Source organism: Numida meleagris, chromosome 5, assembly GCF_002078875.1.
Source record: "Numida meleagris isolate 19003 breed g44 Domestic line chromosome 5, NumMel1.0, whole genome shotgun sequence".
NCBI classification, from domain to species: domain Eukaryota; kingdom Metazoa; phylum Chordata; class Aves; order Galliformes; family Numididae; genus Numida; species Numida meleagris.
In genome coordinates this window covers 12,143,417-12,165,096 of record NC_034413.1, presented here as the reverse complement: position 1 = coordinate 12,165,096, position 21,680 = coordinate 12,143,417, and the positions used below count along the sequence as shown (strand labels likewise).

Sequence of the window (21,680 nt, the reverse complement as noted above, 5' to 3'; positions counted from 1 at the left end):
TCACTTGCTCTAGCGCATGTATCTCACCTCTACTGTTTCTACATTCCTGCAGGCAAACACTGTGTTATATTCTAAAACATCTTCTCCTAACGCTTCTGGATGGGAGTTGGGAAGGACCTTTCAGTTTGTAACAGCTCGTAGGAAACAACAAGAATGGTGAGGATTATGTTGAGTTTATTTCCCTCTCTCTCAGCACTTCAGCTGTGGAGTTCCAGGAAGGACTTACCGGTGATAGGCTTCCCGGCGGTACTTTTTCAGAGCATGCCCATCCATGTTTGCAGGGAGATCTGCTGCATTCTGGAGTCGGTCACTCCATGAGGTTGTCATCTTTAAACGCTTCTTTATTTCTGAAAGAGGCAGAAGAGAAAATCTTTCTCAAATTCAAGATCTGTTTTGCCAGCAAGTTGTCTGTTTCCTGGTGCTAAGAGATGCAATGCTACTCAGGAAGTGTTGCGAAGTATCCAGTGGTACTTTGCCTTCCTGAGATGTTAGATGAGATAGGGAGCTAAGACAAGAGTAGGGAGGACTCTTCCACATGGCTGGAAACTTTAAGATATTCCTACTCACTGTGGTGAAAATGCATTTAGAAACAAAGATCTTGTCTTCATTGCTGAAAAGCCACTTTTTTTTTTCCTTTTTAAATCTTAGAGTTACAAGCTGTAACTGTTGCAAAACCTACCCTTTACACATGAGATAAATCAGGCAAAGTAAACCCTACAAACTCCAGTGGGACCAATCTTGCCACATTTACCATAGTAAAAACACAGAGCCTTTTCTCTGGCTTTGTTTCTCATTTGATCTCTGGGCAAAGACAGTACTTCAGACTGATGCCAACTTAGCAGAAGAAATTGAAGGGAAGTATAAAGATTATCTTTTGTCCCCTGCAGGTCAGCCCCATTAGGGCAGAGCGAGAACCCACTCAAAACTGTAATGCTACCCATGCTGATACTCCCAAACACCTGTAACCCTGGCTGTCAAAACTAAACCTGCAGAAAGCTTCAGGAAGGCCATGCAGTGAGGCAAGAGGGGTACACTCCCCGTTGTGTCATTCGCACACTGGTGGAGACATGTCCCACAGGGACATCAAATGAGGCACAACACAAAAACGCGGCTCTGCGTAACCGTGCAGCTGCCAGGCTGCAGGGCTTGCCTTGTTTACTCTTCCTTAAAAGAAACACAACCACCCACAAGCTAGACGGGTAATGACACTGTAACCATCTCTAGACACCTTTAAAAGATGCCTACCCTTGTTCTACAGAAGGAAAACACAATTTCAACAAAGCAGAGGGCACAGTGTGTGTCCACTTTACGACTGGAAGTCATTGTGCTTCTGGCGGTCATGGGTGTGCTCACTCTGCTAGAGGCAATCTGTATCATTTTTTAGTTTTAATTTTGATTAAAGACCAACAGCTGTGATCATCATAGCATCTGTTAGTGCATTCGCCTACTATTTGTTGGTCATAAAAATCAAACAGGAGGCAAATAGCTTGGCTGTAAAGAATACGTTCCTCCCTCCCCCAGCATTCCCTGCCCATCTCTCAGTTACTATAAGCAACGTTTACAAACGCATCTGATGCCACATCCTAAAGGTCACCAAATTTAGGCCCTGGCAGGCAGCCACAGGGATGCATTCCTGTGCTGAGAGCTGCCTGCCACCAATTCCCCATAGCACGCCCGGGGAGGAGGTCAGTGCAACCAGAGGGACACGGGCATGTCAGCCAACCACAGCTTCCACAACAGGGCATGCAGGGAGACACAGCTTCTAAAATAGCCCAAGCCCAGGCCACTAAGGACTTATGTGCAATTACCAGCTATTTAAGCTGTGCCCAAAGGCAGTGCGGGAATGAACAGCCTGGGAGCATCAACCTGTTCCTCTTCAAAGCAGGGCACTGCGCCCACAGCACTGCCTGCCAGGGGCTTTCTGTAGCGGTCCTGTTGGAAGAGAGGGCAAGGCCCACACATAGTGATAGGCCTCAGGATCTTGTGGGACCTCAAGACTGAAAGCTGCAAAAGGCTTGTGTCCTCAGAAGGTAGAAAATGCGCTACCCCATCAGCATATTGGGATGGTTTATATCACCACCACCCTGGTCTTAACCTGGAGCTACTGTAAAGCTACTAACCTTGAGCTACGGATTCAGATCTGAAGGATTACATATTCAAGGCCTCTAAAAAGAAAGCCAAATAGCTCAACAAAACTGTTGCATGGTTGGTTGTGAGATGCTGGTCTGCCAGCTGAATGCGAACTGCCCACCAAGATTTGAAGACTTACACCCATGGCCAAAATCAGAGCCTTTCCACCATGCTAGCTGCTTCCCACTTAATCTGCTTCCCATCACCATTACACCACAATAAACAGAGATGCTGACACTAGGACAAAACTGCACCCAACAGCCGTCCGTGCCAGACATCTGATAGTTCCCCAACAGCATCCTACAAAGAATCCTAAAACCCAGATGGTAGAAGACCTTTGTCAGGTTACCTTTGTCAGTGTCCTTTCTAAAATGAGGAGGCAGTGAAGCACTCTGAACTCCCATGTGAAGCCCTCTTCTACGTAGAGGAGATCACACAGAATCATAGCGAGTGTTAGTATTCAAAAATCTGAGCCTTGAGGAAACCACAAAAATCTGAGTTTCCACAGTTAAGCAAGAAAGACATGGATTATTTTAATGCTCCAGCAGTTATTTTTCTGTAGCTGTGATGAATAGAGTTCAAAGGGAGGACAAGGTCTGTAGACAGAGGCAGTATCTTTTATTAGACCAACTGGTATGGCTGGAAAAAATAGACAAGCTCTTGGGCATACAAGCTTGTCTAAATTTTCAAAGTCTATCAGTTGTTCTAATAAAAGACATTACCTCTGCCTTCAGGCTTTGCTGATTTATTTATTAAAATTGTTGTTTTAATGTTCACATAGCGTAAAATAAAAAATATATTGCTGAAGTTTTGTATTACATAAACTCAAAGGCACTCTTACAGCTTAGCAGGCTGCACTGGCATTCTGATGATTGCTTACTGCTCTGAAATAAAACACTAGCAGCTTACAAATTACATTGTGATGCTTCTTCCCCACCCAGATACTCTACTCACACAAGAAGTCTTGCTGACTGCAGTGAAATTGTTCCAGTGCTCCAAGGTAAATAAAAATCAGCGTACCTGAGTAGGTAAGAGACATGGGACCTGATCCCTGAACACAAATATTCCTTTTCACTGCGGTGCCAAATACAGAGAGAAAAATAAGAAGGGGTGAATCACTCCATACACTCGTAAGCCACAGGAATAAACATCTAAGAGAGAAGGCAGCCAGCCAGGCAAGATCCTCAACTCCAAGCAACTGAAATACGATGCATCTTTCTTTAGTTACAAATCTATTTTTGAAATCAATAATCTGTAAATAGCTTCACATAAAAATAGAAATCTTTACATAGATGAAACATGTTAGAACAGCTCCCTATAATTTATCGCAAACATGCTCCTTGCTGGTGCAGTCTTAATTAAACATCTGTCAGCATTTAGGGTGCAGCATTCATTTTGAAGAAGTATTTTAAAACTCTACTTCAAAGCTCTGGCACAGAGCTACTGTCCAGCACACATGCTTTTGTCCAAAAGAACGCGAGATTTTTAACACATATTTTGTCAGAAATTCATTTGCTTTTGTTAAGCCTTAGCTGGTTTTAAGAATCATGGACAGCATATTTCTTTCAATCACTCCTACAGGTTAAACAACTTGCATAGAAGCATTCCCCTTCAAGGAGTTTCACGAGTTAATTTCCTCGCCTATTTTTTCGGCCAATAGACAGCTAGAAATTTCTGCACCTGATAATACCTGATGTATTTGGGTTAAATGCACCGCTTGTATTTTTTTCTGAGTTTGTTTTTAACACTCAGATGATGCAATGCCAAATCAGAGGCATACACACCAAAATGTATGGATAAACAAAATAGCAGTGACGAGCCCACTCTTTCCAGGATCCTGTCCAAGAGCTTATAGAGCAGAAAACAACCCACGGCAAACCAATCCCAAGGCGCCGACTTGCCACGTGCTACATCTGTCCTTTTCTCACACATGCTGCTTCAGGAATCCATGGTATCTTGTCAGCACGACCCACACACGTATGTGCACGTGGGCAAAGTGAATAGGGACATAAATGATCACAGCTAAGGTTTGGTACATCAAGGCTTTGTGTCTGGCCCGAGGCAGCGATGCACAGAGCTGCTGGTGCCTTGCCAAGTGTACAAGAGGTTCCTCCCCCCTGGTTGCAAGGCTGCTCCACCCCAGGCAGCCTGGGGATCTCAGCAAGGAGGAATTTAATGGTCCTGAGAAAGGGGAAAAGGGAGAAGGACTGGGGTTGGTTCAGAGAAAGCTCCTGAGTAGGTGAGGAAAATTCCAGGCCCAGGTCATAGCATGGCCTCACAAACAGGGAAGGAGAGGGGAAAAGCATTTGTCTGCTGAGAGGTCTGTCTGTGTCACTGTGGTTCAGAATGAGTGGCTCACTTGCCAGGAGCATCCTTCTCCCTCCACTGAGTACAGAAGTAACTTGCATCTATGACAAGCTTAGGCCAGACACTTTGGACAGCTAGCATCAGAGGAGGTGAAAACCACTCAGGTTAGCACCATAACCCCTGGTCCTCTGGATCATCTGACACCTTTGGATGGAGAGCCTGCAGGAAGTGGCCAGGACTCTGCAATCCCCTTAAGTGGCATCTCCTGCTGCACCGTGAGGGCAGGGCCTCATGCCTGCCATCCCAGAGCTCTTAGCAAACTCTCTTCCACTGTAAACACATTTAGGGACAGCCAAAGGTGCTGTCCCCATTTTGTCAGCTAAGGATAGCAGGGCATAGAGCAGCATAGTGAAGGGAACAACCCTCAAATTCTCCACAAGCTCCAGCTCAGGGTGTCACAAAAACACTGAAGCCCTGGAGGTGTTCAAGGCCAGGTTGGATGGGACCCTGGGCTCTGATCTGATGCCTGATGTAGCAGCTGGCAACCCTGCTTGTGACAGGGGGGTTGGAGCTAGATGATCTTTGAGGTCCCTTCCAATCCAACCATTCTATCATTCTGTGTTGTAGCAAACTTCTGAGACACCTCAAGGCTGCCAGGAGGCAAGGTAACAAAGAATTTCTAGAAACAAAAATGCCAACTAAGGAGAAAAAAAATCCAGTGGGTGGCATTTCTGAAACCCAGGGGACTATTCATGTGAGCTCAATACTGAAATCTCTACTTACGCTCTGCTCAGGAAGAACAATACAGAGAAATGGGTGGAGATATGGGAGGACTCCCCAGTATGTATTGCAATGCTCCTGATAACTCAGAACTAGCTGGTTCCAGATGTACAGAAGTCAGAATGATCACAGCACCCAGAATTATCAACAAACCAAACTGGAGAACAGGATAAACGGCTCCTTTAGCTCCTACCAGTGCAAAGCAAAATAAAAGAAAAAAAAAAATCTTGCGACAAACCAATCTGCAAAGTTTGGCGGAGGTGTCACTTCTGGAGAGCTAAGGACAATGAAAAGTTTTTCAAAATATGAACAAGAAAAATTTCACCAAGGGAGCAGAGGCATTATAGAGTCTTGGTCAGGGCATCAATAACATTATGTGTCTAGTTCAAATTCTTGAGGGCTGGGAATTCCCTTTCCCATGCACAGCAAAGGTCCCAAAGCAGCACACCTGTGTACGGATGGCATGGAGGCTGAATGACGCTCTGCTCTTCTGACCCGCAGCCCTATACACCAGCTCTGGCTGTGAGTTCACACAGCTCCTTCCTACAGCTTGGGGAGAATTTAACCCACTCTATGTGCTACTGTCAGCACTTCTGCTTACAGTCAATGGCAAATCATTTCCAAAAGGTGTTTTCAAATAGTGATGCTTTTGGAAAATTAGTATGCTCTTGACTTGAAATATCTGGCAACACTGAAAAGCCCACAGTCTTTAAGTAGTGATGTTTGTAAGCAATATAAACCAGAAAATTCATTTTTTATTTTTCTCTTTGTGTCCAAAGTTATTCATTTGAAGAATGGAATGGGTATCTGTGTCTTTGACATTGTAGCTTCAGGTTAATGATAGCAGGAAAGGACAAAACAGGCTCTTCCTTCCTATTTGAATTCTAAATTACTTCCAAAAGAAACTTCAAAGTTTACTCAAGTTTAACTGTACTTGAGGTTGGCTTTCAGAATGGTGACTCTGTCTGGGCTTGACAGGGTACTAAAGAGGTAGAGATCTGCCGTTAAGAACCTATTAATAATAAATACAGATGTACTCGCCGTTTATTTAAAAACCTACTATATTCCATTAGATTCATAATACAGCCCTTGCTGTATTGCACTGATCCTCCCCAGCTTTGCCTTTCAGATACTGGCTCCAAGTCTTCCCTCTGAAGGATATCTGCTTCCCCTGTGCTCCAACAGAGCTGACTTCAATGACGCTGCATTTCCAAGAGAGAGCTTTTAGTGAAACTGGAAAAGCACTTCCAGCTATACACTTATCTGACTACATTCTGACTGATAGATGACAGTATCTCGTGGGTTATTTCTGGATGGGAAAAGTGTAAGAAGGCAGAATGCTGCTTGTGTGGCTTGTTATTGGACTTCATTTAATTCCAGGCTGAATTTTATTGTGAATCTACATGTTAAAGTAATGGCTACGTAACAGTAAAATGCAGTATATTTAACAAAACTCTGTTTTATTTTACATAAGTATTTTTATCAGACTATTTCCAGTGACAATCATATCCACAGAGTGCCTGTACAATGCTGAGAGCCCCAGTAATAATCCTGTAAGCAAAAATGAATTGGATGCAATAAAAAACGTAGAACAGATAAATTGGGAGGTTTTTTAGGGTTACTATCCATTTCTATCCAAGGGGTTCTGCTCGTTCAGGAACTTCAAAGAGCAAGAGTCATTTAAAATATTTTCATTATTTAAAATTGGACTTAATTATCATCAATTTCAGGGTTGATTAGAAAGGAGTCTGGAAAAACACTCTGAAATCCACAGTGCTCTGTGAGGAGCAAACCTCAAATCTGACCCTCTCTGACTATCAAGAGACCATCTATTCACCTGAATCATCTGTAATTGAGTTTACTACCTTAAAATGGAAACCACAAATTCTCCAGTAAGCTAATGAGAACACTTTTTAGCTTCCACATAGCCTGCGCTTCTCAGTATCTCCTGCAGAGCAGCCATTTCAGTCAAGTTACTTCCAACATGCTGCTTGTTACACTAACGATTTGCCAGAGCTAATTTGCCGGCTCTCCCTTTCTCTAAGCCCAGCGTGGCCAGTATTGTTCCACCACCAGAAAAAAAGAAGGCAGAGTATGCTTAAGGAATGTGAGACTTGATCCATAGGAGCAAGAGCCATGCCATGGAGAATAAAAAACTAACACGAACTCTCAAAGAAATGCTGGGACTGCAGATCAAATCTGATCCTTGGATACACAAGGCTACCAAGCGGGACTCTATGTGCCTATCTGTCACTGCGACAAACACCGCTGGAAGGCCGACTTCAGCCACCTGTCCCCATTTACGAGCAATATATTATACTGTGATTACACTGAGGAAAGAATAAAGCTATGAGAAAAAGTCTGGAGTGGAATAAGAGGCTGGGACACCAGCAATCTTGGGGAGAAACCTCCAAGGTTTCACCTGGAGAGAAGGTGAATGGACAAGCAAATGGGGCCACTTGCCTCCTTAAGAGGCCTTCTGCAGGAAGAGCCCAGCAGCCTGCAGCAACCTCTGCTGCAGAGGTTCCCAAGCTGTTGTCCAATTGACCACATGCCAACAGCAAGCACGGACCTGGCTAATAACATCGTGTTCTCACTGCTGCTTGTTTCCAGCTGTTACATTCCAGTAAGAAACCCAGAAGATAATTCAAATACTTTGCTCGTGCTGTTTTTCCTGTAAGCAATTTCTCTACTAGCACAAGGTCTTAAAAGGTTGAAATCCAGAGGTGAATTTGATCTATCTGCTGTGATAAGGTCCACACTGAAGAAAATATTTAGGAATTCCCATGTGTATGCTTTAGCTGAAAACTGAGAGGTAAGCTTTGATGCAAATGCCTGCTATAATGGGAATTCAGTGTTTGATATCTGCAGATCCTGATTTTATTACTACAAAGATGAAGCATAACAGAGTGCTAGCTGAGCTGCAAGTTAACACAAATAGCACAAAAGGCAGAAATGTCAGCATGAAAATGAACACGCTGAATTCCACAGATCAAAATGGAAAGCCAAGATAAACTTTTCTATTCTACCTCTACTGCTTTGCTTCAGAACAATCTGAAACACTGTACAGCGATCTTTTTATTTATTAACAATCTGTTTTATTAGCAAGCCCTACCTCTATGAAACACCCTTAGTGTTCAAACTTGTGTAAGAAGCTGCTACCGGCTCATGATGGCTCAACCCTAAGAGTTTGTGGCTTGCAAAGAGAGTGAGCAAGACGAGACGTGCCATCCCCAGTGAGAAAACTGGAAGCCATCACTCCACATACCGATTTCAGACCAAGGAACAACTGCCACTCTAACCTGCTATTAGGGATTATACAACAGCAGCTCCTTTGGCAGCAGATCATGGTATTTCAAGACAATGACGCTTTTCATTTGATTCCGCTGTGTCTCAGGAAGCAAATACAGCCTTAACGAGCCCTTCCAGCAGCGTGGTGGTAACCGATGAAGTATTTGAGTCGCACGGCTCAGATCAGGCACACAGTCATTCTGAAAGCATGCAACTGGGTCAGTTTGGATAACGCAAACAGCCAAAAGCCCTCTTTATCTTCTAAACGCGGAAGGTGAGGGAGGACAACATTTTTATTGGCTTCCCTTACTGACAGTGCTTACTGGTATAGGAAAAACAAGAAACCTCTTGTCTTTGAAGATCATGGTCCCTGCTTCATTAATATTTTATAGAAAAAGCTGAGATCCTGAAAGCTTATTCTGACTTTTTTTCTAATCACTCAAAGTGGAAGGGAAAATAAGGATGATTTTTAAAAGACACTTGAACTCTCTTCCATGCCGGATGGGACCTCTGCACATGTTTACAGGCTGCAAAAGCAAATGTTTTTGACAGCAAAATCAGCAGCTGAACTGTCTCCACAGGCTGGAGATAGTTCCCATCTCCCCAGGCTGGAAGCTGTCCCTGCCCAGCCCAGGTGCAGTGAGCCAGCTGGCTGCTCCACACCAGTCCCACGGGCATCGAATGCAGCACTAGCCCAGGGACATGCTGCTCAGCAAAGAAACTGGCGTAGTTTAACTTTCTTTCATAAAGTTATTGAAAATAAACGCTGGGATCAACAGCTGAAGATGACTTGGTAATCTCAAGAGTTGCTCTGTCAAAATCAGTTAGAACTTTTTTTTCCCCCACTGCTACCAGTTCTGTTTTCTAGCATCATCCACTGCATCCTCACTTTATATATAACATGGTCTCTCTTCCTTTTGAGATCTTACCTATCAATAACAGGCAGAGCAGTTGCAAGGCAGGTAGCGTGAAGTCTGGAGGAGTTTCAACATGCTCCTAGCAGTGCGCAGTTCCCTCTGCATACAGAGAGCACAACTCATTCCTTTTCTGACCTGTTTTTTTAATCAGAGGCAAATGTAGTAATTATAGTCTATCTGATTGCAAATGAAATTACAAACCTATCCTTAGGGCACAATAGTGTCCCCACCTACATTTTATTGGCCCCCAAATCTCATTTAATCTTGACAGATATATAGTACTGAGGCATCACTTCAGGAAACTCTGCGAGTAAATTAATTTTATGAACACCTTCTTTGCAGTATTCCCATGCTCTTCCAAAAATCTGCTAATTTATACAGCGCTTCTTATGCAACCTACGTAACTCAATTCATCAGCAAAGTAACCCAACACCTCTGATGACTGAGCTTGTGCTCAGTCTCTGGCTTCCCTTTGATAACCTAACTGTCTCAGCTTTATCAACTGATACCAAAAGCCTACATTACACCATTCTCTAACAGTATCAACTTCTTTTCTTCACAAACTTTTTGCAACCCTGCCCAAGCACAACACAGAACACCACGTTCATTTGGGGAAAACAAAACCAGACTTCCACGGACCCTTCAGTTCACTAGTTTTTAATACATCAAATCAATCCTGCTGACGCAGGAGATTGCTCCCTGGCAGGAGCTGAGGAGGGCACACACAATGTTCTCCCTGTACTTGTTCCAACACGGACTGCGCTCAGAAAGGACACAGATGAAGCAACAAATCCACTCCTGCAGCTGTGACCTGGAAGAAACCTTCCAGCCTGAAGGGTGACAGAACATTAAGAAAGAACTAAAGCAGCACTGTCAGCAGGTCCTTGTTACCCCAAAATCAGAGCTGATAGTTACCAACACCGAACCCTCCCTTGGGCTGTGACTTCTCTCTTTGGGGAACATGAAGTAACTCGTTAGTGCAGACTCGAAGACCACAACACGGGGCTTTGGGAAGACAGCTCTCTGCATGCCCTACCCTTGCCAATATTTATTTATCAACCCCACCAGAACACGGACATTTGCAAAGACCGCAAGTGTTTTTTATTACTTTGTTAATATCTACCTGCTACAAGGCTGTGAAGAAAAATGAGTGGTAGATGCGTAAAACTTTGTTGAGTTTTATCATGCCTTCCCTCATGGTTGCTCAAGCACAGCTAGCAGATTTCTTGGCCTTGGTTCATCAAACTGTCAGTGCAATATCGCAAGAAAAGTTACAATACACATAATAGAAAAGGTTAAGAACCTGCCTAATCTATCGCTGAGGCGAAGAAAAATAGGAAAGGTTAGTCCACAAATATGTTTTTAAAAAACTCATAGGAAGGCCACAGTGTTATTTCCCCAAATCAGAACTGACAGAAATCCTCAAATTATTGAACACTACATACGGTTATTTCATCTCAGATCACAGCAAGTAACATTCTTCCCAATTTATACACAATTTGCTCAAAAATTTTACACACGTCAGCTAATTATTCCAGCACTGGACATTTTTTCTGAACATACTCACGCTCTATGAAACTATTTCATTTCAACACCACAATCAGAAGATATGAAGAAACACCAGAACATGTGTAATCCTCATTCCGTCCAGTATGTTTGCAGTCACCAAGTGGATAACAGTAGAGGTAAGCTAAACTCCTTGACAAAAAAGGATTTAGTAGATCTACTGGTACACTAGTCATTGCTTGGCATTGACACTTTGGGGCAGAGAAGGTATTTTGAAGAACCGAGCAGAGGGATTCTGTGTCTACTTACCTGAATCACCCAGAGATTTCATTAGCAAACCTTCATTGTTGTCATTTTTCCTTCACAATTCTACTTGGCCCTGTTGGTGGCAGCCCTGCTTTGGATTACGGGTAGAAAATATCTCTTGAGCACTTTTCCCTTCAGAGAGACCCCATTAATATGTCTGTATTTGGCTTTCAGCACAATTTCTTTCTTCCCTTCCCTTTTTTTTTAAAAAAAAAAAAAAAAAAGGAAATGTTCAAATGCAGTACCCAGCACTAAACACTCAAAGACACAGAACAAGAACTTCCCTGGTGCCCTTAACCACCAACTGATAGATGCTTGCAACATGAAAGTGGAAACTGAAATCTGACTCCTGCCTCAGTTTCCAGACAGCAGAACGAACAGATGATTTACCAGCCTGGCTTGCTTCTATCTTCAATTCCTCTTTCCAACATCACTCAGCCACTTGGATTACAATGATGGCAGAGCTACAGGAACTGAACTGGAAGAGCAGTTTCCAGGGTCAGTTTCAAGTTAACAGGTGCTCAGAGCACCTGAAATTTATGTTCAACTAATTGGTTTTCTTCAGGGAATGAACTCATCCTAACCTAGCAGCACATACACAGAATAATATGAAATGAGTTGAAATGAACAAGCAATGAAAAAGAAACGACTATGCAAATACTACAGGTATCTATACTTAATGACTCTCAGTGAACACTGTATCATGTCAGAAAGGACAGGATTTAACCAGGACACTCAGGACTAATCCTTGCATCCATTTAATGAGACTTCAAAAGACACTTAATCTTTGCACAGTCTTGAGACTGAACTGCTTTGCAATATCCAAATGAGTGAGCTGAAAACATCGAACATATGCAGCTCTTCCTTTCGAGAAAAAAAAAAAAAAAAGATAAAAACCTATCTCAGATGGAGAAAACTAAGGACACCAACATCCAGAAAGATTACTTGCTTTTAACTGCAACTGGTTCCACTTACTGACTTCCAAAATTACCTGCAGTTCACTAGCACTTACCCTTTAATGCTATTACTGGTGATTGCTGTGTTATGTTTACAGAGCAGTGGCATACATCTCACTCAGCGCTTCTTTGGGTATCTGAGGGCAGAACATTCACATGCTCTTCTCTGACCTAATTATTGCTGTTCATGTCTATATGGAACTCATCATCAGCTGAACCAACCCAAACACCAGCTGAATTCAGCTGGTCTTAGGATTTTGGCATGCTTTACACTAAGCCATCAGTCTTCTCTCTTTGGAATTTACCTTCTGTTCTAGGTTATTTTAGAAGCTGAATAGAAAGTTTATCTTGTTATACACTGTGGCCAAATGTGCTATGTTTGATGCAAAGGCCAAGAAGAGCTCAGTCCAAGCAGTAACATGTGAGTTGATTGCCGCCCACCACTATTGCTCTGCAAAGGAGATGAAGGATACCAATTTAAGCTGCAAACCCTACCTCACTAGCAACCCACTTCCTCCCAAACCAGATGCACAAACCAGAGGTGCAGCTGTTGCTACTGCAGCAGTGCAGGCAGCCGTTGCTGCCTGGGGAAAGGCAGCAGCTCATCCAAGGAAGGGGTGACCCGCCCAGCAGGTCCCACAGTCCAGAGCTGCCCTGCACTGCTGCCAAAGCAGTGCATCCTGGCTGGAAAAAAGATTTTTTGGAAATGCACTTTCACGGAGGGTTCAGCGAGAATTTGCTTCCTGAAAAATCCAGCAATAATGTGTCTTAAGTGTTTTATGTATTATGCCAATGTTAACACGGAGAAGTACAAGGCCTGGGTCAAACCCAGTTAATCCAAAGGGCTGTTCTTAAGTAAACAGTGGAAAACCATTCTACTTCAGAGCCTCCCACAGAAATGCACACAGGAAGCCTCTCTTCTCCCTTCCGCTGAACCAATTGTGCCAAGTAAGGTTAAATGATAATCTAGTAGTAAGCATATGTGCAAAACAGTAGGCTTTTGTTTGAAAATATCTGGACCACAGCTGGGAGCTGTGAATAGTCTGTAACTAAATTAAGCTAAGTTTAGTCTGCATAATGACCTCAACCTTTGTTGAAGGAACCTTTGTTTTTAAACAAATTGCAAGCGGTAAGATGAGAGGGAATGGTAGTTTTGGACACTGAAACAGTCTTCTTAATTACAGTTTAAGTACAACACGAGCAATATTAGGGTACACTGTCCCCATATATCTGTTTCTAACTTACTTCACTTTGATGCGACCTTCCAATCTCTAAGGATTCACATCTGAATGGGCCTCCCTTTCTTCTTCTATCACCCTACGGAACTGGCGCATCCTTTATTTTCAGAAGAGAACCGAACAGATCATTCAAGTCCCAGCATCACCACTACAGGCATTTCATTACTGCAATTCCTGCTCTCCACATTTAATGCGCCTCACACTTTTGCAGAATTTAAAGTGGTTTCCGCCAGTAAGAGGCACAGGATAAGAACCCGCTTGCCTTCTTTTCCTGCACGTTAACAGAGAGCAGCATACAAACAAGCTCAGTGGGGTTTCCAGTTTCCCCGGCTCAGACAGAACTCTCTCCCTGACGAAACTACCAAAAAAGGGCTGGCTGTGCTGGTAAAGCCCACATCAGGTATTCGTGCCCTGAGAATGACAAGCAAGGGTCACCAGCAATCAACAAGTTTATCCTCTCCCATTCTGCACCAGTCTTGAAAAAGTGACAGGACCGCAAGGGCTGGCATGCAGCCATTCAGTGCTTGCACACGTGGGGACCCAAGCATCCAGGAAGTAAGAGCAGATCAGCTCCTGACCTTACCGTAAGGTGCACACACTGCTAAACATTTGGGTAGTTGTCAGATCTGACAGATGGGCGTTTTTAGGCTGAATTACTCAGGCACCCTTCTTGATCCTGCACTGTCATACAAAAGAAACTATTTCCCCCATCATAGCTTTACACGCCCAGGTCTCCCGAGCACCTTTTTAGCTCTGCAAAGTCATTCATAAGACTTAGTAACTACCCTCACACAGCCAGGTTTGGATAAGCAATTGCTTACAGTGACCACCTGAAATACCTGCGCAATACTTTCCAGATGTTGCTTAAGGTCTATTTACTGTACATTAAGTTCTATTTATTGTGCACACTGGATTGTCTCTGTGGTTGTGTTAAGCAGAGTCAAGTTATACGCACTCTCTATGCACAGTACACAGTCCAAGGTTTTAGGAACCATTCCAGTTAAGGAGTCATAGTGATTAAAAAGCAAAATACAAATCATTGCTACAAGCATCATAACATGACACATAATAATAATTTCTTTAGAAGCATGAAACAGATGTTTTAGAGTAAGAAATATTTACATGAACGTGCACTTTGAAAATATGCGAAGATGCGCTTGAACGCAGAATAGCCAATTTTTAGAGACTTAGACTGCAGCCATTTCAAGTATCATTTCAAATGTTTGTGCTGCTGACATAATAAATAAAATTTAAAAAACAGATGGAGTACAGACAATAAGAGAAGAATTCCCACGCGCTGACTTAGTAACATCTCATCCCAAACACATCCCGAAGAGTGAGACAAGGCTTCCACTCCGAGCACATTCTGTTCAGTTTTCTGTCCCATTATTCTCACTGCTAAAAGAACCACAGCTGTTTTCTATCAGGACACCCACGTTGGCGAGCCACCCTGAGGCAAGGACACGGCACGGAGTAGGCTCTGTGAACTCGTCCCAAGGTGCACCACTCGGGCTGTCCTCAGCTTCCCTCGGGGTAGAGCCCAAGTGCCTGCCCCCTTCACGCTCTGTGCTGGGTGGCAAACCAGTCTTTCTTATCCTGAGGTGATTAGTTACAGAGGTGTGCTTTTAACAGAGGGAAGACAAGGCATGGCCCTGCCAAACAGCAAGCCAGTTCCTAAGACAACCTTCCACCTTCCCCAGGCCAAGCAGCTCCTACATGGAAACGCTGCTGCGGGTCATTCCAGACCTCCATAGGACTTTCAGCAGAGTCCAAGCAATAGCAGGTTGCATTGTACCGAGTTATCTCGATCCCACAGCATTCCCTCATTTTGAATTTATACAAAAGAAGGGGTTTACTGAGCACACCCACTTTTGTCTCTCGCCCACCATTTTCTGGGCAGAGCTGCAGCCAGCCCTTCTTCCTGCACCTTCTTGTGAGTCAGAATCCACAACTCATGCAGGACTCAAAGTCTGTGGGTCAGCTCACTTTGCTCCAGGGAACCAGCAGCCTACCCTGCCGCCAGCCCCAGGCCATCCCCTGATAACAGCCCACTGCAAACTAACAAGCTGCATTTCATTTTTTAACTGAAGTATTATTTTATTAAGCTGAACCACAAATAACAGGTAGGAGGTGAGCAAATAAACCTATCCGCTTTTTCAATAAGCATCGGTTAAACATCATATTTAAATAGTTTGCTTCCTTTATACTTTAGATGCAAAAATACCATACGTGTAATTTTTAAAGGAAATGCAACATTCCTTTCAGTGTTTCCCCAAAGAGTACAATACCGCAGTGTTTACTAGTAAACATCAAACTAAGGTTTCTGTTTTTTTCAAAAACAAACATTCCACTTGATGTTAAAAAAAGTCTAGGACAAATATTTCCAGTGGTTTTAGGAAGGGTTTATCAACTTTCATTTCAGGTTATACTGGGAATCGAACATGGCAAAGAGTAACACCTAAAGGGTTTCTTTTTTGTTACTATTGGGGGTTGCCTATAAACTGGAAGCTTGCCTGGGAAAATTTCAGCTTGCATCTGATTTTTTGCTAGCGTATATCCTAGAAACAGAGCATATAACACTAATGCAACCAAAGCAAAAGTACTAACAGGCTCTAAATTTCAAACCTCAGCTGAAAACAGCTGTCCCGTTCTTACAATTTTTCTCCCCATTTATCTCTGCAATTGTACTTCATTCAATGGAGCATTTTAAACGTAATTCAGTGGTGCATTTTGCAATACAGTTTGCTTGAATGACGCTATACAGAGTAAAGGTTGTATTGTACTATATAATGAAACAACATCCATGCTTGAACAAACTCCAACTGCTGTTAATCAAACGAGCAAGTTCCTGAATGATCTTTTGGAGTCAGGACTAATGGCAATAGATTATTTTAAATAGCAGCTCTGCTCTAGTGTATGTTTAGGTTGACACAGGCTGACGGGCTGTGACAGACTCCACAGCCAGGGTGACCAGCCTGCAGTTGAAACATGACGGTTTGCCCTCTGTGCTAGTGTGACAAATTCAGCATGCAACCTGAAGATCAACACGTAGCTTGGAGTTTTGTTTCTGATTTTCAGCACAGCCACGCAGAACCTGAGAAGACTTGCAAGTCTTCCTATTTCCCATTTGTTCACTAGTCACTGCCCAGTGACTGTACAGCTGTATGGTTCCATGGAATCACAGAAACGTTACGGTCAGAAAAGACCTCTCAGATCACCTAGCTCAACTGCCAAACACAACGTGTTTGAGCTGGTGATAAGGTGGTACTCTAAACTGAGGCAGATAGGTAAGGCTGCATCTTTACATATGTCACTTAGAAAGTACATTGCAATCTTTGCGGTTTAGATCCTCCAGAACTAAGAAAGAAATGAAAATTAAAATTAAAAAAAACTTTTGAAAAAGTCATCACGCCTCGGGAGGAATGTTCTCCAGGCCGTTTCCGAGAGGCTCGCGGGCACCCAGCCGGGCAGCCCACCGAAAACCAGCACCGGAACGAACTTGAAGGTTTCACCACCTCATAGTTCCAGGAACGTTTAAAACATCCTGCACCGCAAGAAACCGTACTGCCTGTTACGTTCCCCAAGAAAACAGGGAGGGAGCGTCTCCACCGTACGTTTTACAGCATTATTTCTGGCACAAGACAGAGGAATAAGCATGGGGAGAGGCAAGCAGCTCAGGCTCCGGTGCCGCTACGGCCGCGGCTGGAGGGGGCAGCGCGGGGATGGCCGCGGGAAGGCTGGGGGGGGGTCAGCCCGCCAGAGGGGGTCCCGCACCCACGGGCTGAGGGAACAGCCCGGCTCGGGACGGGAAGGCGGCAACGGGGCCGCCGGGTGCCTCCCCTCAGCGGCTGAAGGGGAAGTGCCTCAGGCGCGCAGCCGGAGCTCCGCTTTCGGCGCTCCCCCTCCACACAGAGCCCCCTCCTCGGCAGCGCGCCTGAGGGGAGCGGCTCCCCGCGCCCGCCCGCCTGCCCACCCTGCCCCCCCGGTTCCGAACGGTCGCTTCCAACGGTCCCCGCCACGCGCCCGGCGCGCGCACGCGCACCCGCACGCGCGCACTGCCCCCGCGCGCCCGGGCCGCTCCTCACCTCCTGCCGCGCTCGGAAGAACTACCCCGCACGACTGCCGCAGCGCCGAGGCGGCAGCATTGCGCAGGCGCGGCCCCAGCCCCGCCCCCTGCGGGAGCCAGGGAGCGGGGAGAGTGTGCGAGGCCTGCGGCTGGGCGCAGGCGGCAAGGGAGCGTCGGCAAAGTGCCCAGCCGCAGGGCAGCCGCACGGAGCCCTCCGAGCCCACAGCCCTCGGGTCTGGGAGCGAGAGATGAGGGGCTGGAAGAACTTCTGCAGTTAAATGAAACACATTAAAATGTAATTAAAATTTTGGACCAGATATTAGGAAGAAATTCTTTACTGGGAGGGTGCTGAGACACTGGAACAGGTTGCCCGGTGAGGTTGTGGATGCCCCCTCCCTGGAAGCACTCAAGGCCAGCCTGGATGGGGCTGTGAGCAGCCTGGTCTAGAGGAAGGTGTCCCCGCCTACAGCATGGGGTTGTTACTAGATGGTCCTAAAGGTCCTTTCCAACCCAAACCATTCTGTGGTTCTATGAAAATCCTTCAGCCTTGGAAACAGACCAAGGAGGATAAGGCAGAGGTCTGCAAAATTCTAAACAGGATGGGAAAGGTGGTAGGAAAGAACTTCTACCACAATTTCACTGTCTCACTCCCAGCGGCTTTAGATGAAATCCGTTGTCAGCAACTTTCAAGCGCAGAGACGATATTTTTTTCATAAGGCACGTTGTCCAACAGATGACAAAGCATGGTGGCACCCCGGACATGAACCCATGCTGATTAGATAAGGGCTGGCAAACACAGCGCTGTGGCCGCTGCCCCGGGAGCCCAGCACTGCAGCGGCCAGAACTGAGGACGGCCCCAGGGAAGCGTCTGTGCCGCTCCTTTGCTCTTTCCCAAAAAGTCTCTCACTGTCCCAGGTAAACTCCTGAGCTGCTCCTCAGCTGGAGGCAGTCAGTAGAGCCAGTCTGACATTTTTATTGGTGTTTGTGTGTGTGCGTGACCTACCTATGCTGGGAGGCCTGGCAGCAGGCTGATGGCAGACAGCCAGATCTGCCTTTTTCCCTCCGACTCCCTTGGCTCAGCAGCCAGGAAGCACTTCCCTCCTGGGCCACAACTGAAGTGCAGCCAGGTGGTGAAACACATACCTGGAGCATGGGTTTAATGGACTGTGCTGGAAACTGGACTGAAGGTGTGTATCCCACACGCTGTGTGTGCACAGCTACAAGGACAGCCTTTCCTTTTGATCACAGTCCCAGGTTAAATGCAGCTCCTGAGATAAACTGTTTAACAAGCCCCATCAGCAGGTGGGTGCGGTGCAGAGTCACAAAATTTTAAGGCATCCTCCTGCTGTCTCACAGCCAAGACCTCAGTTTTGAAGCATGGAATTGTCCTGGGCAATTTAATCTCTAATCCAACCCACCAGAGTTCCATAGTGTGCACGTGTTACCTACAGGACTGGTTTTTTTGGTTTTTTTTTCTGCCTGTTAGATGCCTCATAAAGATCCTTCTGATTCCATGTGTCACTAAAGTCAAAGTTTCCTGAGGATGAGTGCAGCCCAGGCACTGGCCCAGTTTCAGCTTGTGCCCACCACCAGTTTGCCATCTCATTTCAGATCTGATACACTTCTCTTCAGCTCATCTCCAGCCTCTGGGCTGACATCAGCCCCCTGCTGGACACCCAGCATGCCCCATTCACATCCAGCACGATTTGTTCTTGCTCTTGCGGGAGCCCAAAATGCACACTCACCTCTTTTACCAAATGGATTCTCAAGGCCCTTCTTGTGCATTAAACAATACAGTGTGATGTACAGAACCACACAAAACATACAATGATACCCCTCTTTCTCCCTCTTTGTTCTGGCAAGTTTAGGGAACTTGGGTCTATGTTGCATAAGGCCATCCTTCTAGACTACTGGGACCCAGCTCCTCAAGGACGTGGTCACGCTGCAGCTCAAGTCAGCCCCCAAGACCTCTGCCAGGTGCTAAAGTGGCTCACAAGGGGCTTGTGTTCTGGTGCCAACAACATGGGATGGGTTTTTGCTCAACTGGCAGCTCATGCAGAGGTGGATCCCAAAGTCTCTGCTACTCCTTCCTCCTCTGAAAGAAGCAGTGTCTGATGGGCTGGAGCTGAATCTTTGTTCTGCAGGAGAGAAGCAGTTGCTATCATTTATTGACTCAAACTCCTTTGAGTCAATAAATTCAGAGACAAGTTCTCAGCAGTTAGACTGGCAGCTGGCTCAGGTCCCACCTAATTCCTGTAGTCTCATTCCCTTCTGACTCCAGAAAACCTCATCCATTTGGAGGCAAAGGGATCCATTCCCAGGATCTTTACCCATGGATGTTGGCAGCCCTTGCAGAGAGCCTTGCAGATTTTATTTTTGTTATTATTTTTTCTTTTATAAAAAAATTAGCAGGAGTATATACTGTATATACTATATAGTAGAAGCGTGTATAGTTCTATATTATTTTCTACAGTATAGAAGAACAGTAGGAGACTGATGCTCCCAGCTGCTTTTAGAGCACATCTGTATGCCAGTACTAAATCAGCACAAGTGGGAAGGCCAGGAAAGGCTGCACTCTGCTTTTCCAAGACAAAAGAGAGGCAGAACAGCATTCATCACTAGTAATAATCACCACAGCAAAGTCATAAAAACAATGCCACTTAACTAAGCAGAGCTGGTGACCTCCCAGTTAGTCAATCAATTATTGCTGGTAGAAGAAACCTCACTTGCGGTATGGTAATGCAAAACAACAGATGTCAAGGAAGTGGTGAAACACATTTGCATGTGAGGATGTGAAAGACCTGAAACAACCAACCTAGATGAAACTGAAGATTTCTGCCTGGGCCAAGTGGGCACTGTGGGGCCATACACTGAGGCTGTGGGGCTTGCTCTGCCACCAGGACACATGCAGTTGGGTCACAGAATCACAGAATGGTTTGGGTTGGAAAAGAGCTTACAGACCATCCAGTTCTAACTCTCTGCCATGTCCAGGGACATCTTGCAGTGGACCCCGAAGCCCCTTTCCAAACCTGCCTTGAACACCTCCAGGGATGGGACAGGGCAAGGAAGATCCAACTGTTGCAGCCTAGCAGTGACTGTTCTAAAATGGGCTTCAGAAAGATGGAATGTTTCTAGGAAAGCTAGCTGCAAGCAGATCTGAGTCCTGGAAAGCAGTGCACAAGCCAAGTCTCTTGTATTTATACTTCCTGGCTCTTTCCTTTGTCTCTGCTGGCTGACACTTCTTATTCCTCCTATACTCTACAAGGCAGATGCACAAGTCTGAGGCAGGATTCATATGCATGCATGTGCATCTCATTACCAACCCATGACAGCACATCTGGGACCAGCTTGCTGCAGCAGTGAGCAGTGGTGTGCCTGATGCTGCACCCACCTCACTCCCAAGGAAAAGGGATGTTTCTGCCGTGTGATCCCCTTCCAAGTGTGCCAGCTGGGATGTGGGCTCCTGTGCAAGCCACATTTGTTGCCATGATTGCAGGGCTTCCTCCAGAAGGGATTTGAATCCCAGCACCATCTCTCCTGCTTTGGTTGGTCCCTTTGAAACAGCAGCAGCTCTTACAGAAGCAATGACTCTCTCCAGCACAAGCCCTGACTTGCACGCCCTCTTGACTCACCAGTTGGACCTCGCTGACATGATCCCCTTGTTACATGAGAGGATAAACGGGGACTGGTGGAGCAGGGGAGCCAGGCTCCAGCTCACTGATCAACGCAGCGGGGATGTGTAGCAGCAGGTCCGTTTGCACCTTTCATCCTGTGTGGTGCAGGGACTAGTGCCCAGAACACTGTCACCCTGGCACAAACACACAGCGTGGCTTCCCTTTAGAACTGGTGGGGATGAGCGCTCCGTGCATGTACTCAATGCGTGTCTGCCCATCAGTATGCCTGTTTGTGTGTCTGTGTTTCTCCACCTGCCCATTTCTGCCTGCTTCTTTATGCATCTCTGCCTCTCCTTGCCTATGCATCTGTGCGCGTTTCTCTGCGCGTCTGTTCTTCCCTTTGTCTGCCTCTCAGCATGCGTACGTGTGTGTGTGTGTGTGTGTGTGTGTGAATGTGCCCATGCCTTTTTGCGTGCCTGTGCATCCACCTGGCTCTTTGTGTGCGTGTGACCTTACCCATTTCTCTGCCCGTGTGTTCATCCACTCCTACACCCACCCATCTATTCATT

General features: G+C 45.5%; 1 protein-coding gene across 2 annotated transcripts in view; it reads right to left on the bottom strand.

The window, feature by feature from the left end:
• Positions 1–17,624, bottom strand: part of NT5C2 (5'-nucleotidase, cytosolic II) — a 54,970-nt gene extending 37,346 nt beyond the window's left edge. Inside the window, exons 1-2 of one of the 2 annotated variants that reach the window (XM_021400431.1) lie at positions 17,517–17,624; positions 227–347 (exon numbers count right to left, since the gene is read on the bottom strand). In XM_021400431.1, the coding sequence (XP_021256106.1) occupies positions 227–327 (101 nt within the window). In that variant the 5' untranslated portion in view covers positions 328–347; positions 17,517–17,624. Of the gene's footprint in view, positions 1–226; positions 348–17,516 lie in introns of those variants that run through there. The other variant, XM_021400429.1, reaches the window with a different exon arrangement.